This window comes from Protopterus annectens, chromosome 13.part0, assembly GCF_019279795.1.
Source record: "Protopterus annectens isolate FY-2018-M chromosome 13.part0, PAN1.0, whole genome shotgun sequence".
In the NCBI taxonomy this organism is placed as follows: Eukaryota; Metazoa; Chordata; order Ceratodontiformes; family Protopteridae; genus Protopterus; species Protopterus annectens.
Genome location: NC_056747.1, coordinates 514423455 through 514445524, shown reverse-complemented (window position 1 = coordinate 514445524; position 22070 = coordinate 514423455). Strand labels below are relative to the sequence as shown.

At 40.2% G+C, this 22070-nt stretch overlaps 1 protein-coding gene across 1 annotated transcript in view; it reads right to left on the bottom strand.

Moving 5' to 3' along the window:
• MPO (myeloperoxidase) overlaps nucleotides 1–22070 on the bottom strand; it is a 622068-nt gene that overhangs the window by 249609 nt on the left and 350389 nt on the right. Inside the window, exon 8 of the mRNA XM_044054141.1 lies at nucleotides 971–1131. Within this exon, the coding sequence (XP_043910076.1) occupies nucleotides 971–1131 (161 nt within the window). The remainder of the gene's footprint in view (nucleotides 1–970; nucleotides 1132–22070) is intronic.

The window sequence follows — 22070 nt, the reverse complement described above, 5'->3', positions numbered from 1 at the left end:
CCCTTGCAACTCCCACTCTAATATCATCCACCCCATCCAACTACTACCTTTCTTTCACCTCCACTAACTACCTTGATGATAGCAAGCTCAGATGCTCATAAGCCTAGTACTTATTATACAGCAGGAACTTCTCATTGTTACATTTGTTAATGCCTGTTATGTACTTCACAGATAAAGATTCTAGTTGTCTACTGATGTACTATGTTCTTCATCTGTAAATATGTTGTAAGTAATTTCTATGTTAAATTGTTAATCACTATGTAATCCAATGTAACTACTGTCTGTTTATTTTACTGTGGAGCTTTTCTCCCCGGGCCTCCGCTGAAAATGGACCCACGTCCAGTCAGACACTCCCGGTCAACAAATTTAAATAAATAAATAATAATAAATAAATAAAACTGGGAACATATGTTTTGAGACTGTAATGGGTTAGTAGACTTTAAAAATTGCCTACAGAGTACTCTGTCAGAAATATTGGGTGAGCAAATGGGTGTAACTAAGGAAATGATTTTTTGAGCTGAGATACAGGATCTACATTTCCTACACACAGGCTTTGTTAAGTTAAATTCTGGTGGTTACCAAAAAGCAATTACTAGAAAATGGAATTTAGTCTAAAACAACTGTATTTGAAGTAGTGAATATTGTAACAGTGATAGAAGAGCTGAGGTGAAATCTTTAGAAAACGGTAGGAGCAAACTACATAGAAAAAAAAAAGGAATTTATGGGAACAATACATGTATAATACTGCTTTGCAGGAGGAGGAATGATGGTTAAAGGAAGACAGGAATTGAACAATTTATGTAATGTTGCATTGATGATAATTGTATAAAAGAATTTATGTGATGTTTAATGCTTGTAACTGAGTATATTAACATGGTTTGTTTTCTTTATATAAACGTATATTTGCCTATTTCTTAAGTGATTAATAAACATGTTAAAAACTGAGTATGACAAGAAATGGTATTAATACCTGCATATAGGCTCCTAGGATTTTTCTTGTCTCTTGGTAGATGATTTCACCAGACCAATGTGGATTCAACTTTTTCAGTTCGGTGGCCAGCCGGTTATGTTCTCGCACAAATAAAGTATGAAAGGATGTGAGCCCAGGATTTTCACTAACTCTATTGTCACCTTTAGCAAAAAAAAAACCAAAAAACATAATTATTACAAAATGTCCTCACAAAAATGAGGTATAAAATGGCATAAGTCCCAGATTCGCACTAATTCTCCTGTCGTCTATATCAAGAAAAAGCATAATTACTGAAAAATTATTTCACAGAATAGCTTACAAAACAAGGCATCCGGTGTTGTCAGTCTTTACATAATCCTTGACTGTGGGCTTGGTTCCAAGCCTCAGAACCGACTCGGCCATTTATTTCAGCTTGCGCCTCCCAAACTCTTGAGCCAGGCTTTTACCCATAATGCTTCTTTCAAAATTACCTCAAATCTCGTTTGCCACTTTGTGTGTCAGACACATTCAACTGCTCTCGAGCCTTGGCTTAAGAATTAATACGTTTTCATTATATTGTTCTTATATTTCTCTTTGTAATGTCCTTTTTGTCTCTCCTAGTATACTATATCGTTACCCACTCCTCTCATTACTGGATTTCTGCATGTGTAAGTGTCTTTCTTTCCATTTTCCCCCTACTGTTGATAGTTCTTCTTAGTGCCATTGTTGGTACTCCTCTTTTACCTTTTCTAAGGTATTTCTACTTACCATTGTTGGTATTTTTCTTTATCTTTCTCTCTATCTGTATATATATGTGTGAGTGACTATTCTATTTTCTTGCCAATATGGCTGAAAAGGCTGAGTCTCCAGCCAAATCTTCTAAAGGCACATCAGGTTTTAAGAGGTGTCTTAAATGTCAGGGCAAAATGGCTAATTCCAATGGACATACCTTGTGCGTCTACTGTTAGGCAAAATCCATTTGCAAGAAAGTTGCTCCACCTGTCATGGCTTCTCTACCAGGACTCTTACAGAACACAAGAATAAGCTTATTTTGAAAGGCCTTTTGAAAAACAACTTTGAAGAGGCCATTTCAGTGTCGAAAACAGAAGCCAGTTCATCTTCATCTTCTTCTCCTACTTCTAGAAAACGTCCTTCCTTGCTCCCAAGTGTATTGGAACTGACTAAGAAGGCTTCAAAACACTCTTCATTACCGACCCCTTCAATGGCACTGAAGATAGGACATGACTCAAAACCAACAAAGACTTTGGAGCCAACATTGGCTTCCTTGGCACCGACAGACAAACCGGTACTAGAACAACATCAATTGATCTCGGTACAAAGGTCCAGGTACTCTCCATCTACTGATACCTTTAAAGATAGACCTCCCAGTCCCATCATCGATGTCAGACCCCCTAGGTCTCCACCGATGGCATCAATTCAATCCCCTGAGAGTCTCTCCGAGGACAACATCATGAGACTGGTGGATCAGTTCCTCACATCGAAGGGGTTGTCTTCGGTTCCTAGCCAACCTGGCATCAGAACCATTGCTGCTATGACACCACCTATTCCTCCTCCAACTCCTCCTCCAACTCCAGTCGAGACTTTAGAGGCCTTGGTTCTGACACTCCCAGCGTCGACTGTCTCAGTTCTGGTAGCAACTTCGTCTCTGGTACTGAGGGCTGCCTTGAGTTCCTTCGGAATTTCTGCACCAGAGGCCTCCTGGGGTGGAGACTCCTTGGTCGAGTTTGAGGTGCATCGATCGGCTTCTTTAACTTTGGAGCCTTCCATGACCCTTGGTGCTTCGGCCTATGTAGGATCAACCCAGGCTTCTGTTTCGGGGGTTGCCTCCTTTGTGCGGGGTGGGACCTCTGTCCTGAAGAAGTCTATTTTGGTTCCAGGCTCCCATCCCTCTATGGGGGGAGCTAGCCTTATTAATCATGGAGAAGGCATTGTCCATCGAGGACACACAGTCTCTGCCATCCCTGTCAGGACAGATCTCCACATCCCCTCAGTCGGAGCTTCATCAGTTTCATTCCCGGGACAGAGGGCAGAAAACCTCTAGGATAGACCACCCTTGGTGGTTTCCTCTTTGGACACTTCCCCGCAGCATCCCCCTGAAGAAGTAGCCATGAACAGAAAGTGCAAGAGAAAGCACTTAGACTCCCTGGAGTTCACCAAAGGTACCGTCTTCGATGAAGGGGAAGATTTCCCCCAGGTCACCTCCAAAAGATGTTTCCTTTGGGGGCACCCTGGAAATCCTAGAGAGGTGGTGGTCTTTCCTCCAGCCTTCTTCTGAGGAGTTAGTATACCTGGAGACCATTTGTGCCCAGCCCTCTACTTCTTGAATCTCTCCGCCCACTGATGATCTTGTTAAACTGATCACTCATGCATGGCTGTGGTTGCAGCTCATCTCAGACTGCAAGGATTTTGAGTTTTTCCATACATCAACAACTGGCTCCTCACTGCTACCACCAGGCATCAGTTAGAACAGGCAAGAGATTACATTCTGCATTTCTGTGCATCTCTAGGCAGCACAAAAAATTACAAAAAGTCAAATTTACAACCTTCTCAACAATTAGTATTCATTGGGGCCTGGTTACACACCATTACAGGAATTGCTTCACTTCCACTAGAAAGATTAAAAGGATCAGATCCCAGATCAGACAAATTATCCAAAACAGAAGGGTTCCAACCAGGTTAGTCCTAAAAGCATTAGGCTTAATGGCAGCATCAATCACTCTTGTTCCCTTAGCAAGGTATCACATGTGAATCTTACAATGCTTACTTGCCTCCCAGTGTGTCTTACCTAATCATGATTACCAATCACTGCAAAAAGGATCTTTCGTGGTGGCTCCATTCTAACCAAATTCTCTTGGGGCGACCAATCATTCTTCCACAACCCCAAGCCATAGTGACCACAGATGCATCCCAGATGGGGGTCATTATCTGGAAGGACAGTCCAAGGCACATGATCCCAACTAGAGGCCAACTTGCACATCATTCATCTGGAGATGAGGGCAGTGCTGTTAGCATTGCAAGCATTCCAGGATGCCCTTCCTCTGGGAACAGTAGCAATTCAAGCAGACAACATGTCGGTAGTTTGGTATATCAACAAGCAAGGGGGAACCAAATATTACCCATTGTGTCGACAAGCTCTTGGGGTTTGGCAATGGGTGATCTCTTTCTTACAGCAATGCACATTTGGGGGAGCTCCAATGCTATAGCAGACATACTGAGCAGAACAATTCTCATGCCTCGCAATCCTGTGGTGGAGAAAGAGATTTTTCATCACTGGGGCCAACCTTGCTGCAATCTTTTTGCTTCCCCCCAAACAACAAGTGCAGCAGTGACTTTGTGCTAATCCCCCCTCTGGGGGAGTCACTCAGAGACACTCTTCTCCACAGTTGGCCCACCGGTCTCTATGCATTTCCTCCCACTCCATTGATATCCCAGTTTCTAAAGAAAGCCAAGAGGTCGGAGAACTCAATAATCCTCATTGCCCCCTTCTGGCCTGGCCAAGTTTAATTTCTTATCCTTTGACCTCATCTTGTTCGGGAACCACAGATACTGGACCCAGCTCCAGACCTGCTGTCCCATCCGGAGGGCATGGTTGATCCGAACATCCATCATCTCAAGCTCACATAGCTTCTCCAATTCCCATGATTGCCAAGCATGCACTCTTTCTTCTCCTCTCTGCCAAATCATTGTAGTCTATCACAAACCTTCAACTAAGAAACTGTATCAAAGTAAATGGAAAAACTTTGCAAACTGGGCCCTTATCAATGAACTTAATCCTTATACGACTCTGGTTCATAAAGTTTTGGATTTTTTAGCTAACCTGTATCAATCTGGTTCATCTATATCAACAATTAAAGTTCATCTAGTGGCAATCTCAAACTTCCATATATGGTTTGATGGGTCATCCCTCATGTCACACAAACTTTGTAAAGACTTTTTAAAGGGAGTTCTAATGTTAAGACCCCCATTTAAAAAAAACATTCCTCCTTGGGATCTAACTCGAGTCTCCATTTCCTTACTTTGTCCCCTTTGAACCATCAACTACTTGCCACTTAAAGTTTCTGACTTGGAAAATGTTATTTTTAGTAGCTATTACATCTACAAGAAGAGTATCTGAACTCCAGGCTCTATCCTCCAAACCACCCTACATAATATTTCACAAAGACAGAGTTTCCCTTAGGACTAATCCATCCTTTTTACCAAAAGTAGTTTCAGAATCTAATATCAATCAGACACTTCAACTACCAGTCTTTTTCCCTAACTTTTCCAACAAAGGGGAGTACTCCCTTTATTTATTAGATGTTCACAGTTAAGTTTTTGTCTTCACAGAGCAAAAGACTTCTGAAAAATCTGATCAATTGTTTGTCTCCTTTTCTTCCCTTTTTTTAGGCATTCCAGTTTCAAAGGTTACCCTGGCAAAATGGCTTAAAGACTGTATTATATTTATTTGTCAATCAAATGGGCTCCATCACTCACTCCCTGTCAAAGCCCATTCAACTAGAATGGTGGCAACTTCTGCAGTTTTTCATGCCAGAGTCTCTTTAGATGGCATTTGTGCAGCAGCTATATGGGCTTGTCCCCATACCTTTAGCACTCATTACAAACTGGATCGGGTCTCCAGGGGACGGGCATCATTCGGTTTGATGCTGCTCAGGAATATTCTACCATGAGACCTCCCAAGGTTTAGGTAGCTGGGGACTCTATCCCACAGTCAAGAATTACGTGAAGATCCCTCCGTCCCCCAGCCTGAGACTCTTAGTGGATCGGATACCTACAGGACTGGCTTCTTTTTACAGACATGTATCTGGTCTCTTCCTCTTATAGTCTATTTGTTTGCCACTAATTTAGGCTAACTCGATCTGAGGTAATTTTGAGAGGAGCATTGTGGGTAAAAGCCTGGCTTGAGAGTTTGGGAGGCGCAAGCTGAAATAAACGTCTGAGTCGGTTCCGAGGCTCAGAACTGAGCCCACAGTCAAGGATTAGTGAAGACTGACAACACAGATGGAATGTTATGGTAAGACATAACTTCTTTTTTTATACTAAAAGTTAAATAATGGGTATACCAATTATATTACTACTTCATATGTATGTTCTAATCTCAAGCTTCAGTATACCTCTCTTTGGTTAGGCCTGCAAATTTTGCAATGTGATGTCAGCTCATGGGTTCTATAACAGCAGCATTTGAAATGCTGCTGCTGGGCTACAGTTTGAAGGGCAATGTAGCACAAGTGCGAGTGACACTAACATTTCAGTAAACTTGTGAGAGTATATGAAGTGTACTTCATAAACATCAAGACCAGCTGAAGTAGTATGAATTATTGCACATGTATTACAAACCCTCACAAGATGAAAAAGTGAGATGAACCAAGTGACATTATAAATTTGAATTTTCAAAGTAGAATTACTCAGATGAACAGAGAAATAGTGGTCACTATGTTAAAGGTCTTTGCCTCCCATATACAAGGTACACGGTTTAATCCTGACCTCCTGCCAATAGCTGTGTGGAGTTTGCATGTTCTTCCAGTTTTCAAGGTGTCTCTTTGGGGTTCCTCCTATCTTCCAAAAACATGGTGGGTGATCCCACCTCAGACTCACCCTTAAAAAATGAAGGGAGCTGTGGACAACAGAACAGACTCTAAAGATTAACTTGTCTAAACCTCAAAGTCCTCCAAAGCACAACACAGGCACAAAGCACACTCAACATATTAAGCCTACTTCCTCACATAGCACAAGACGTTCCGATGTCACAGATGCTGAGCCCATAAGGCAGTCATCAACCCAACCAAACATTTTTGTTAGAGGTGACTCAATTGTAAGACATACAGATGTGCCTCTTACCAGGCTGAGCAAGGAAAGTGTGATGATTAGCTGCTTGTCTGGTGTCAGAATCCATCTGTACTCAGATCCTTGAACAATAAGTACCGGTATCACTCTGTCATAGTTTACACCAGTGTCAGTGGCCTGAGGTATACCTTCCTGGATTATATGAAGAGAGACATGATGGATCTCTCAGACTATGTGTCCAAGGCAGGAATGAGCCTAGCATTAAGCAGCATTCTACCTTTTCCAAGGACCATAGGCAAAATGCAATGCCACTTCCTTGCAAGCTGTAGGCTCCCCTCCATGACCCAAGAAACCCATACCATGTATTTAAACTTATTAGAAACACTAACCATCCAACCCAATACCATATTTTCATGGGTGATTTTATTTACCACTCTATTAACTGGGAATCCTATACAACACCAAACATACCTGGATTTTGTAAACACAAACTCCTTGGACCAGATCGTCAATACACCAACCAGGGGTGCAACCACACTGGATCTGGTCCTCACTAATATGGGAGAATGCTACACACACCCTACTGTAATGCCTTCCCTGGTAAGGTCAAACCAAAAAATAGTCTTCTTTGAAGTAAAAATAAAACATGGACCCCCAGCTAAACCTGGAATATTAAGGAACTATTCTAAGGGTAACCTCCTGCTTTTAATTGAGAACCTGGTAAAATGTCAAGCTTCCATAAACCCTGAGAACACTGCTGCCTATGCGGAACTGTTCACAGAAGCCCTGTACAAGCATGATGATAGCTGCATAGAGGCAGCTGTACCCACCAGAAAGAAGTATAGAACTAACTCAAAAAAACAAGCCACCCTGGTGGAATCACAATACCAATAGGCTGTATAACAGGAGGAAGAAAATCATTGCAAAAATTAGGAGGTGCAGCACCCAGCAGGATAAAAGCACTCTCATCAAACTAAACAAACAACTCAGAGGACAAATAAAGTCTACCAAAGCCAGATTTGAGGTAAGTTTGACATCCCAGGCCAAGGACAACCACAAAGCATTATTTAGCTATGTACACAACCTCAAAGGCAATACACAAATGTGTGCAGAGATGATTGTAAATGGAGTCACCTATACTGAGCCAGAAGATATAGCAAACCTCCTGGCTGATATATTCGGCTCCAGCTTTACCCCTCTCCCCCCCTCAACCTTCCCTCAGGAAATATCATTAAATATAACTCACCCTACTATCACTAGGGAACATGTTCTTAATGCTCTCTCTAAGACCAAGAACACTACATCTATGGGCCCAGACAATATCCCAGGATGCCTTCTAAATAGCATGAAGCATGACTTATCAGGGCCTCTGGAATTACTATTTAACTGTAGCCTCCAAACAGGCTTTGTGTCTCATGAATGGAGAAAGGCAACAGTCATCCCTTTGCACAAACGTGGGCCATCTACAGACCCTGGAAACTACAGACCCATAAGTCTCACTAGTCTTATATGTAAAGCTGTGGAAAGAATTATCATGGAGATGCTCAACAGAGATATAGTAAACCTCCAGACACTGGAACCAGTCCAGTTTGGTTTTGTCAAGGGCAGATCATAACTACTCAACCAGATGGACTTCTTTGAGAAGGTCACCAAAGCAATGGATGAGGGCAAAATTATTCACACTGCCTATCTTGACCTAGCCAAGGCATTTGACATAATACTCCATTCAGTTATTGTAGACAAACTCAAGAGGTTAGGTATAAATTCGTACGTCACCCAGTAGATAGCCAACTGGCTCACAGATAGGACCCAGGAAGTTAGAACTGGGATGTCCACCTCTACAAAGAGGCCAGTCACAAATGGAGTCTCTCAAGGATCAGTCCTTGGACCACTTCTTTTTGGCATTTACTTCTCAGAAGTCAAGGTCAATGTCAGTGGTTTCTGGCTTACTAAATTTGCAGATGACTGCAAATTAGGGGCTGTCATTGAATCTCCCACTGACACAAATTTTCTCCAGGAGGGGCTGACACAGATAAACAACTAGTGTCAGAGCCATGGACTAAAACTAAATGCCAAGAAATGAATAATAATATCCTTTGGGAAGTCATCCATCCCTGGTAATTATCATATTGACAACACACCCCTTAGAGTTGACAAAGTAGTCATAGACTTAGGAACACACATAGATAGTAATCTAGCCTTTGACCATCACGTGTCTACAGTGGTGAGGAAATTATTCTATGCTGCGCAACGTATAAACAAAGGTATGGCATCTAAATCCAAGGAAGTCATTGTTCCACTGTATTTGGCATTCATCAGACCTATCATTGAGTACAGTGCCCCCTTTGGTAACCAGGCATATCCAACAATTGGAACATCCACAGAGGTTCCTGACTAAAAGAATACAGGGTGTAAGTAAAACATCCTATGCATACCACCTCAAGGCCCTATCCCTGTATTCAGTCTTCTACATGCTTTTGAGGGGAGATCTATGCCTGGCATACAGGACATTGCCAGACCCCACTCTGATGGACCTCCTGCATATCCACAAAACAAACAGAACCAGAATTACCCATTCTAAAGACTTAAACCTTGATTGTGATATAACTAGGACCTGCTGGAGAGATAGGTATGTTTCCCAGAGACTACCCCATTTATGGAACAGGCTCCCCATCCACCATGTGAAGCAGAGTTCTTCCCTAAGCCAATTCAAGTTCAACTTGGACAATTGGATGTGAAACCGGAAATTCATCCCTGGTTTGTTATCTATGTCTCTAATGGACACAGGTAACCTATAAATGGTTCATCTCCCAGGCCATGCTTACACTTATCAAGTGTATCAGAATTTGTCAAAGATTTGGGATGCATGGCTAGGCTTAAAAAGGCCTTTGTGGTCATTAGCCTAGTAAACACCTAAGAACCTATGATGCCGCAATATGAGCAAAAAAATAATTGGTTTAGTTTTTGGTGCCATTCAAAGGGGCTCCAATATTTGCCAGCCTGGGAGGATATGATCAATAGACTGCACTGCTTTGCCAGGGATGGCCTGTATCTGTCACCTCAAGGGCTTCATTTATTGGCAAAGACATTGTCCATCCCCATAGTACTCTTTAGGAAACCCCAACCTGATAAACTTACCAACATAATGAAACAAGCAAAGGAAAACATGAAGGTGTTATTAATCAATGCTAGGAGACTGAACAAGAAGCTCCACTCCCTACAAACCCTTCTCACCCTGGAAGACATTGACATCTGTGTAGTGACTGAGACAGGTTTTAAAATAAAGGAGAGCACTCCAGTTATGCAGGGCTATAATGCCTTCCACACATTTAGACCAGTTACTGCACAGTGGTGGAGGGGTGTGGAGGTGTATCTGTGTACATTCATAAGAGATTCACATCAGGCTGCTAATTCAGCATGATGCACTACAGCTTCTTCATATCCAACTAACCATCAGAAAGGTCCCATAGCATATATTACCTAGCCATAGAACTTCCTCTATGACCAAAGAAAGCCACAGTGCCTATTCAAAAGAACTAGAATCACTCAGTATTAAACGGAAAAACATTTTCCTAAGTGATCTAAACTATCCAGCTATAGACTGGAAAACCTACAGCACCACTGGGTCTATATTAGAACATCGAATAGTTAAAAGTTTGAATCACTAAAGGTCGACCTTTAGTGATCGAACTGTTAAAGCATCGAGTGTTCAGAAAAAAATAAAAATAACAACAAAAAAACTAAACGGTGTTAGTTACGGAGATTTCCTTTTACTTGTTCGATGTTCTGCATTTTCGCTATTTTTGTGTCGACAATGTCAGATTCGACATTGTCGGCTTTCGAGAATTTAATACAGACCCAGCACCACTAGTGCACAATGATTCATGGACTTTGTCAGTACAAATGCCCTGGAACAATTAGTGAGAGTACTACTCGGGAGAATAATATCTTGGATCTTGTCCTTACTAATATGAGAACATCTTGCACTATCATTTGCGTATCTTCATCACTTGTTATGGCAGACGATAAAGCAGTCTCCTTCGAAATTAAGCTGAGATCAGAGATCCTTTCCACCCAAGGTATATTTAGAAATTTCTTTAAGACAAACTATATACTCCTAAGTGAAATCCCCACCAAACCCAGTTAACTTCACCGAATATGCAGAAATGTACACCACCACAGCATACCAGCCCAAGACAGCTGTATCAATGCAGTTGTACCCTGTAGGAATAAGTGCAGGGCAAACCCCAGAAACAAACCCACATGGTGGAACCATAATATCAACAAGCTTTACAATAAAAGGAAAATAATTTTGACTAAAAGTAAGAAGAATTATTCCCAGAATGTTAAAGCCCTTGACACTGAAATAAAAACAATTCAGGAACTTAATAAAATCCACCAAAGTCACGTTTCAGGCTAAAACAGCTACCCAAGCCAAAGACAATCACAAAGCATTTTTTTAGCTATATTCATAATCTTAAAGGTGCAATGCACTGAGCTGGTTGTGAATGATGTTACCTACAATGAGGCTGAAGATATGGTCAACCTACTGGCTGATAAATTTAACTCTGACTTTGCCTCTCCATCTGCTCCTCAAGATATTCCTGAGCTGGCTCACCTCCAGCTATCATAAAAAAACAAGTCCTAAAAGTGCTATCAAAAGCTAAAAAATTCTGCATCAAGGGTTCCTGACAATATCCATGGATGCATCTTAAATAGCATGAAGCACAATTTAGTCATACTCTTAACAATACTATTCAGTCTCAGTCTGTGTGCAGGTTGTGTACTAAGCAAATGAAGAAACGCTACAGTAAATCCCTGCATAAGAGATGACCTTCCCCAGACCCATGCAATTACAGATCCATAAGTCTGACCAGCCTCATATGCAAAGCCATGGAAAGACTTATCATGGAATCAATAAATCTGGACAAAGGGACTCTCCAAAAACTTGACCTGTCTCAGTTTGGATTTATCAAGGGCAGGTCATGCTTATTCAACCTTCTGAATTTTTTTGAAAAGGTCACCAAAGCGATGGATGAAGGCAAAATGGTACACTCTACATTACCTGGCCAAAGCTTCTGACACAATTTCCGATTCAGGCATAGTAGAAATGCTAAATAAACTGGGAATAAGCCCCTATATCACCCATTGGATTTTTAACTGGCTCACAGATAGGACGCAGATAATCAAAATATAGGAAGTTACCTGTACAAAGAGACCAGCCACCAGTAGGGTTCTGGTCTAGGACCTCTCCTGTTTGGCATCTACTTTTCTGAAGTAAAAGTCAATACCAAAAGCCTCTGGCTGACTAAGTTTGCAGATCCCTAAATGATTTAGCCATCCTGCAGGAAGGTTTATCTCAAATTAATAATTGGTGTTACAATCATGGTCTGAAACTAAGTGCCAAAAATGTATTATTGTATTCTTTGGGGAGTCATCTACCCCAAGGAACTTCCGCATTGACAATATGATATGCCCCTAAGAGTTGACTCAGTTGTTTTGGGATTTGGGAACCTAAGTGGATAGTGCCCTTACTTTTGACCAACATGGTTTTATTACTGTAAGAAAGTCCTTCTATATTTCATAGCTTATAAACAAAGGGATAGAGTCTAGATCTGGGGATGTCATTTTCCCCTTTAATCACCCCTCATTAGGCCAATCATTGAATATAATGCCTCTTTTGCATGTATCTGTCTGGACACATGCAACAACTGGAATGCCCACAGCGATACTTACTAAAAAGTGCAAGGCCTAAATATCATGTCCTACATAGACTGACTCAAAGCCCTGTCACTATAGTCAGTATCTTACAGACTGCTAAGAAATGACCTGTGCGGCATACAAGGCATCCTCTGATCCATTATTGATGAATTTTCTTCACTTCAGCAAGTCAGATGGCATCGGAAATACTTGGTCTAGAGATTTATACCGTTTCTGCAGCATCAACAGAACAGTTTGGAAGGACAGGTATATTTCGCAGAGGATACTGTTACTATGGGACAGACTCCCCATCCACGTAAAACAAAGTTCATCTCTGTCCGTTTTCAAGTGCAGCTTAGATCTATGACTAGGAAATAGAAAAATTACCTTGGGACTGCCTCCTGTGCTACCAATGGACAGATGCAACTCCAAAATGCTTTATCCCATGCATGGGTCCCCACAAATTATCTATGGTATGATCCCAGTTATCCTTATTAGGGGTAATATATAATTATCGACCATGGGATGGGTAAGGCCAATCTATAACAAAATGGGATAGTTTATTTCATGCACACAAAGGCAAATTGGCTAGGCTTAAAATGGCCACAAGGGCAGGTAGCCTACTACTTGCCTATGAAACTATGAACTCTATTTGGTCCCTGCTGAGGCAAGAGTTGAATAGACCTAACTCTTTAGGCATCAGCCATGATGAACAGTATCCTTATAGGATAACACAGTTCACATACTGTGTGCCATCTCAGAGCTAGCTACTCAGTGTAAAACCTAGCTGTTATATATATTTTTTCCACATTGACTAATATTGCCAAAAATATGCATGGGTATTTGTCAGTGATGAATGGGTTGAGGGTCTAGCCTACTGTGATGGGCGGGGTCTATATGCCTATAATGGCCAGTGTATGCCCACTGTAAAACCCAGTAACTGTGGGTCAATAAATTAGTGGCTGGCCCATGTCCAGTTGCCCAGCTTGAGTTAGATGGGGTAGCTCTATTGAAACAAAGCTGGAAGTAAAAGCTAATCAAACTATCAAGCATTAACTAAGGACTGCTGCGCTCAGTATAGGTTCACTGACAGGGTGCAATTTAGAAATGAATGACATGATGGAAGAGGCAGGATATCCTGTGTATACGGGTGAGTCTTCTGAAGACAGTGAGGAATGTTATCAGAATTAATAATAGACTCATGACAATCAGACTGCAGTGTAATGATAGGCCAGTATTCACAATCTCAGCCTATACCCTATGGCAAGGTTATATTATATAACATACAACTCAGGTAGACTTCCTCCTAGTAAAGAAAGAGAACTAGGGTAGAATCAGTGATTACAACATCATTCCTAGTGATGCAGCCATATATAGCCAAACAAAATAAGCCACTAGTTGCCATATTCAGCTCCATTCAGTAGCCAAAGAAGGCTCTAAGGTCAACAGAGACTAGACTGAAGACCTGGAAGCTGTCTGAAGCAAAAGTACACAAATTCAAGGAAATACTTAGGGTTCTAGCAAAGAGGAAATAGGTGGAATTGAGCAAAAATAGCTGTGTCTCAAAGCAGCATGTGTGAGGGCTATAGAACAGATATGCAGCTGAGCCAGGTATGAAAATAAGGAACATATGAAATATGGTGGTGCAGTGCATAAGACCAGGAAGTTATGAAAAGAAATAAGTAGGTGAGTTGTGCCTGGCCTACAGAGCAGTCTCAGACCCTGCCCTAATGGAAATGCTGCACATTCGAAATTCAGATGGGACAAGATTCACTCACTTTAGGGATCTTAACCTAGCCTGTGACATGAACAGGACATGCTGGAGAGAGACAGTTGTTTCCCAGAGATTGCCACTCATCTGAAACAAACTCCCAATTTATGGGAAAACAGAGCTCCTGAATGACCCTATTTAAGCTTAACTTAGAAAACTGGATGGGAGACTGTAAATTTACCCTTGGGGTGTCACCTATGTCTCTATTGGATAAGGGCAGTCAATGTTGATCATAAACTCACCCTGTAAATATAGACCATACAACTTGTTCAGTAAGGGAACAAGGGTATAATATGGACAGGCTTATAAAGGCCCTAGGGCCAATAGCCTGGTAACCACCTATGAATGAAAACGTGGAAGATAGAAAAGATAGATAATGCTAAGAAGGATTGCTAGTTATATAAGAAACAGGCTAAGAGAACAGTTGCAATAGCAAAGAACAGTACATCAGAGGCACTCTGTCAGCTTCTGGAAAGTGACACAACAGATGGCACAAAGAAACTCTTTCAGGTTGGAAAGCAAACACAGGAAAGATAAAGAAGGTAGGGAAGAAAACTCACAGAAGCTGTAATGACACTCACATCCAACAGTGAAAAAGAGCCCACTCTAGAAGCAGTTAGAACAGCACTAAAGAAAATGAAATCAGAAAGTGCAGCAAGCTCAAATGAGGTCACGACAGATATGACTAAGATGTTGAAGTCATGCAAGAAACGATCAAGAGGTTGGGTGAGTTGGGGAAGAAATGGCTCCAGAGGGTACTCATAGTGGTTTGGAGAGAAAGGCATATCCCAGATGACTGGAAAAAAATAAGCATTCTAGCACTAGTGTTCAAGAATGAAGAGGGCATGCATAACTGCGAGGAGTATAGAGGTATCAAATTCCTGTCCCACTCGATCAAAGTTCTGGAGGAGGTAATTGATAAATGAATACTCAGAGTAGTAGAAAGTAAACAGGTAACATTAGCAGTATGGATTCAGATTAGGTGCAGCACAACTGACCCAATGCCTTCAGTGAGGCACACAGTTGAAAGAACTAAGAGATAAGACAAGAGTCCAAGTGGGCATTCCTAGACTTTACAAAAATCTATGACGTTGTACCAATGAAGCTGATTTGAGCAGTCCTGTGATGGTTCAAAGTCCCAGAAACTTTGGCAGAATAAGTGCAGGCTATGTACAACGATCAAATGACAGAAGTACAGTGTTCAGACTCACAAAAGGGTTCCCACTGTGAGTGGGTGTGAACCAGGGCTCAGATCTGAGCCCACTGTTGTTCATACTGGTGATAAACTACATTAGCAAACAGATAAGAGGGGACAGATAAAGAAAGCTGCATTATGCAGATAATTTGACATTACAAGCAGACTCTGAACAAGAACTTCCAACAAATGATAGGGGAATGGAATGCAAAGATGAAAGCACACAAGATGAAACTAGAACAGATAAGTGTTGTCATGACTACAAATGGGGTTAAAATGGAAGACAAAACTGAGATAAAAGCTAAAAAATAATAGAGCAGGTTAATGGCTTCAAATATTGGGCAGGGGTTGAGGAGAAGTGAAGTATGTATGAGGAGGTCAAAGGTAGAATCAGAAGGGCTACAGCACACGGAGTATCAGGAATAGTCTGTCACAGAAAAATGTCAAAGAAGCTGAAAAGGTAAGGTGTACAAAACAGTGGTGTAACCAGTACTAATGTACTATTGTATTCAGTGGCAGATTTACTAGGGGTGCTGGGGAGCTTTAACTCCTCCATTAGCAATCATCTCTCAAGTATACCACTTTTAGAGGTACAATCTATGTTTATCCTTCCCCTGCACCAAAAAAACATTTTTTAAGCTTGACAATGTGGCTCCTGAAATTTGATTGAATTGTGAGGATCACTTCCTTGTCAGTTGATCCTGACAGTCCAGTTGCGTTTAGAAGCCATGTTGCCAATTCTGAGTCAAGAGACTAAGTTTTGTCAGCAAAGTAGAAAGCAATGTCATCAACAAATGAAAGAAATTCCTTTTGCGACTGTAAAGGAATATGCTGCTAGAACCGGGAGATAAAGCAAACCATAATGCAACTTTGCTCTAATGTACAGTAAATGCCTTCTTTATTTCCACATATCACTCAGATTGCTTATATTTTCCTTGGTAGTTAATTTAAGCTTCACAAAGTTACAGCTATCTTCCCCAGAACCTGAATTAAACACCACAAGAAGGCTGAGACGCAGTGTGAAAAGTGCTGCTCTTTTTGTAAACTGCCGGGCTACTTTCTGACTCCGTGGCTTTGATGACATGTTGCATCTTTAGGGAGAGAGAGAGCTAATGAAGAGTGTGAGAAGTGCCGCAAGTGACGGGAAGGAAAGAACGGAAAGCCGATCTGTTAACATTAATTACCCAATTCTTAACTAAAGTCACAGTGTAAGTATTTTCTTTTTGCTTTTCAATTTTGTGCTGCTGCAGTATTCTAGGTGAGTTTTCATTTCAAGTTATTCTTTAGTAAGACAAGAAATAGTATTGGTGGGAATGAACAGATTTTTTTTCTTTTAATGAATTATGATTTAATTTCCATTGCTAGCAATAATAATAGTTTTTTTCCTAATGAAAAGAGTGGTGATTTGAAATGATTAATGTGAGCATAGTTATGCAAATATAAATGCAGTCCATCCCAAGGGACCATGGATTAATTAATATGTTTCCACTCTAAATGATTACACCACTTGTAATGAGAGTTCTTGTGTTATTTTACGCCCATTATTTCTACTCCTTTCATCAACTAAACTTTAGTTATTATTATCAAGGCTTCCTTCATTCTTCCATCTTTAATGTTTAACCTGGCTTAGCCTGAGACTCCATTTTACTGGTACACTACAATAGCATGGCAGCTGTTTGCTGACATGCTGCGATTGGAGTTTGGCTTTGCCAAGTTTAAATTTAAATGATTTCTTAGTAGTTATAGTCCTTTATGTGCTCGGTTTCCTCCCACATCCCAAAGACATGCTGTAGGTGGATTGGACACTATAAATTGGCCCTAGGTGTGAGTGACTGCATGTGTGTGCCTTCTGTGGAAGGTTTGGCGCCGGGCTGGCAACTCGACACCGTAAAACTCCACTGCCAATCATGAGAGGACAGGTGATCTGCTGTGGCGACCCCTAACCGGGAAAAGCCGAAAGAAGAAGAAGATAGTTCTTTATGTGCTTCGACTGTCAGCCTGAATAAAAATAGAAACTGTCGATTTTTATTCATTATCCTTATCTCACAGAAAAGTAGTTTTTTTACTGTCAGTGTTTTAAACTTTTTAGTTTCTGAATGTTTTCCTGCAATTCTTCAACAATTGGGAGGATTTAAATACTATTCTGCCTGCAAATATATACTACTTTTGTGTCCAAATGTTTGCCCAGATTACCTACTTGTCAAGAATATTTGAACACAGTTTTGATATTTGCAGGTTAATAGGACTGCATTTTTTTAAGTAAGCTGACTCTTTACATCAGAATAGTTGACAATGACAATGTCTGCAAGTCCAGAACTTCATTACAGTTCAAACTGATTTTTGGGTGCTTCTACTAAGATGTGAGAAAAGATCCCTTTGCAGAAATTCGGCACTTCTTCTTATAATTCTGAAGTAGTGTTGAATGAAGTTTGTTATAGACAGAAGGATCCACAAGAGTTTAGACAGTATTTATTACTGTCATACTCAAGTATGCAGTTTCTGTTGCTGAGGCAGTCTGGGTACATTATGGGGTGCGTTTTTTAATATTTGCAGGGTGACAGGTATTGCATTTTAAATTTTGCTACACATTTTAATCTGTGGTAGTGTGTGTTAATTCTTTTTTTAGTAAGTACCAACCAGTGGCGGCTGGTGACTTCAAATCAAAGGGAGGCAGGAGACAGCTGAATGGGTGGGGTCAATGGGAAGGGGTGTGGCCAACTAGAAAGGGGAGGAGCTATGCTCAAAACCACAAAAAACTAACTAAATACACTGCCGTGGGTGCCAAACCGTCATTATGAGAGTCCAATCAAGACAAAATGAAGTGTAGAAGAATAAAAATATTTCAATGCATTGGCTGCATGACATTACTTAATATCTGGATGGAAACAAAAAGGTTTTGAGGCATGAAAAATAAATTACTTTACATTAATGGAATGCCAGTCAAAATCTAGTATAAGAAAAACAAGCAGCACTCAACTCAAACCACTTCTTGCACTGTAGTTCTAATTATAATTTATATTCAGCTTTATTAAAGTACCAAGTAACATGCTGAAAGTAGAAATCTCTGATGCCCCCACTTGTAAAAATGTTCCTTATCCAAAAAAAGACCTGCTGCCTGACAACTATCTACTTGTTTCATGGGGAAAACATGATCAAAGTAAAAAATGAAAAGCAGACAAGAAATAAGCTCAAGATACATTGCTTAAAAGGATTACTGTACAGGTTATGGACCACACGATTGGCATTCTGTTTAGTTTACGGGTAAAGCTGCAGAGATGACTGGAAGTCTCCAAGTGTAATGAGCTTCTTAAAATAATGTAATTCTGTCCTTTATTACAAATACTGTCATGTGCATTTCAATACCCAAAACTTATACATTAGTTAAGTATTCTCTACATGGCAACAGAAAGGCTTTCAATGTTGGCAATTCTTTAACAGTATGCTTATTAAAGCTTACTTGCATCTTACAATCTCAGCCAAGCTTACATGATGGTCATTAAAGTATTGCTACTTAAACACAGAGCAACAGGCACTTTGAGTAACAAGCATAAATCAACAGTACAAAAAATATGACAGAAACCAGACCATTCTGCAAAAATCAAGGACAGATGAAAAGCCACTCTAGTACTTGCGTCTACCTTGGATGGGGGGATACCCTGCACATTTACACTGCATAACTACTCCTTGCCTTGCTCCGACACATCCAGAGTCACTACATAGGGGAGTGGGGTGCAACAACTATGTCACAATTTGAAATGTCTCTGGCTGACTGTGATGACCCTGACACATTTGTCATACCTCTCAACCTCAGAGCAAGAAATCTGGACAAAACCATACAAAGAAGTGGGACAAAGGCCCAAAAACAAGGACAATTTTTAAAAATATTACTCATAAACTTAGAAAGATAATAGAATAGGTCTTGCATTAGTATGAATTTTCTAAATGGTATGAAATCTGAAACTCAAATATCTGTCATTATTTTCTAACTTCAGTCTTTAATGATTTGTCACTAATTTGCCAAAAAACACAATTTTATGAAAAATGGACCAAAAATGTGATGTAAAAATATAAAATAGCCACACAATACAGCTGGGAACCTGTCAAAGAAGGGACACTTTAATATTAGTACTGCTAACTTGAGCAGCTGACAAAATAAAAGAATCTACATGCATTTCTGAAATAAAAGTAATCTATAACTATGATTACAGTTATTTCTTAATTGTAAACCCTCCATGTTTTCTTCCAAAATTGCTATTTTGCGGAGGGATTATTAGGGGAAGAGCAACATTTTGAGCCAAAATCAGGGACAGTTAAGAGGTTTGGCTATGCTTAATTCTATAAAGCAATTTATTTGCATGTACCTCTCAACCTGTTAATGCAATAAATCTGGACAAGGACAAATATATTGGAACATATAAACAGTACTAAAAATTGCTCTTGTATAGACTGAGACAGTTGATAGAACAAGTCTTACTTTAGCATGCATTGGTTATGAAGTCTGAAACTCAGTGCGTCATTATTTAGTGACTTAATTCCTAAATGATTTGCCACAAATTTTATGAGGAGCAAACCAAAATTAAGAAGCAAAAATCTATTCATTCTTTGAAAATCTCGACAGTTGGGAGGTATAGTTTAGCTGGGGCTGTCTAAGTTTGCCGCCCTTCCCCCTCACAATATCATGGTCGAATGGAGCCTCCTCCTGCAGCCATTCCAATGATCCATTACTTGGCTATTTCACTCCATTTACCATAAACACTAATGTGCATACGTATTTACTTCTATGATGATTTGGACTTCATTTGAAAGTTTTATTTTGCATTTTACAGCACAAACACTAAGACATCGGCTAAACAAACTTAGCATTAAAACTTCTCTGCCCTTGAAACTCACATTCATTGAAACAGCATTGAAACCCACATTCAAAGAAAATTCATTTTACCAGTGGTTGATAAAGATTAATTCTGGGCTGTTTTCAAATCATAGGCCTCTTGCATATGAAACATACACGTGCTCTTTGATACACCTTCCTATTGTTTTGAACATTTTTCCAGTAAACAATGAAACAAAATGCATGCACCAATAATGACAAAACTGCCCACTTCAGAACATTTCCATCATAAAAGTCTACGCAAACGTCTACAGTCCACCATTATCAGTAAATATGCACAATTCTACAGTCCACCATTATCAGTAAATATGCACAATCTCTGAAGTAAAAAAGTCATCTAAATAATTCCACATTAAATAAATCTGTAACTAGTGAAGAGGTTGCTGCTAGCAAAAACCTTTATATTTCATGGTTTCATCAAAAAATAAAGTGTCTGATGCCCCCCGAGGAATAAATTGCCTATATTACATTAAAAATGATAAGCTAGTAATATTGCAATAGAAAATGGATGGCAAACAGATAACAAGCTCATAGTTAGTATCTTAACTTTTTCAGTACAGCAGCATTCACCCCTTGTGGGAGTAGAACCAACAACCTTCTGCATTAAAAGGCAAGTACAGAACCTGTTGTGCTATTAACATTGCAAGCTGACTTTCCATAAGCAGCACTAAACTTCTCTTCCCCTGCAGCTCTCAGCTCCTTGTAAAATCTACCCAATACTGAACTGCATCTCAACTTCGCAGCACAAGAATTCTGGAAAAAGCCAAATTTATTGGGGGGCTCAAAAGGCCATAAAACAGGGACACATTAAACATTGCTTGTATAATCTTGGAAAGTTGTAGAAAACGCTGTGTTACCACCATACATTTTACTGCCAAGGTCCCTGTGCAAATGAGTCAGAGCAACATACCACTATGCCAAATCACCTGCTTTGTGAAAGAAAAATGCTGTGTTACCACCATACATTTTACTGCCAAGGTCCCTGTGCAAAACAGTCAGAGCAACATACCACTACACCATATCAGCTGCTTTGTGAAAGAGAGGAAGACTGAAACTTAAATGGCTATCATTTAATGAATTGAGTTCTCACCATAGCTGTCAACCTCTTAGCACAAAACACCTGGACAAACCCAGTAATGAGGGAATACAGCCCTCAGACATATTCAGTGAATTCAGTTTTTGCCATAGTTGTCAACCTTAGCACAAAAAACCTGGACAAAGCCAATAATGGGGTAATACAGTCCCAAAAATAAGGACAAATTTCAAATATTCATCTTATAAACTTAGAAAATTGCCAGAATAAAAGGTTGTGTTACTATTTATTTTCTGAAGAATATGAAGTCTGAAATTCAAATGCCTGTCAATTTTATTTAACGTTTGTTAATCAGGACAATCTGACTTGGAACAAAAAAACAATTTTCAGCAGAGGCCCAGGAAGAAATAATGCAGACATGTCTTTATAACATGGGAGGACACAAAAGCAAACCCACACAAACACAAGAAGAAGATGCAGACCCCACACAGAAGGCACCCCAGCCAAGCATCAAACCCGAGAACCTACAGCCATAAAGCAGCAATACTACCACTGCACCATCAAATATCGAGCATTACAACATTTAGAAACCACAGATATTATGAGTAACAGATCAGATCAAATATGAGGCAAAAATCTGAAATTTTTTTACAAATGGTGGTGGGTAGGGAATTCAGGTCCTTAACACCTGCATACAAGGTACAGGGTTAAAGCCTGAGTATCTCTACCCAA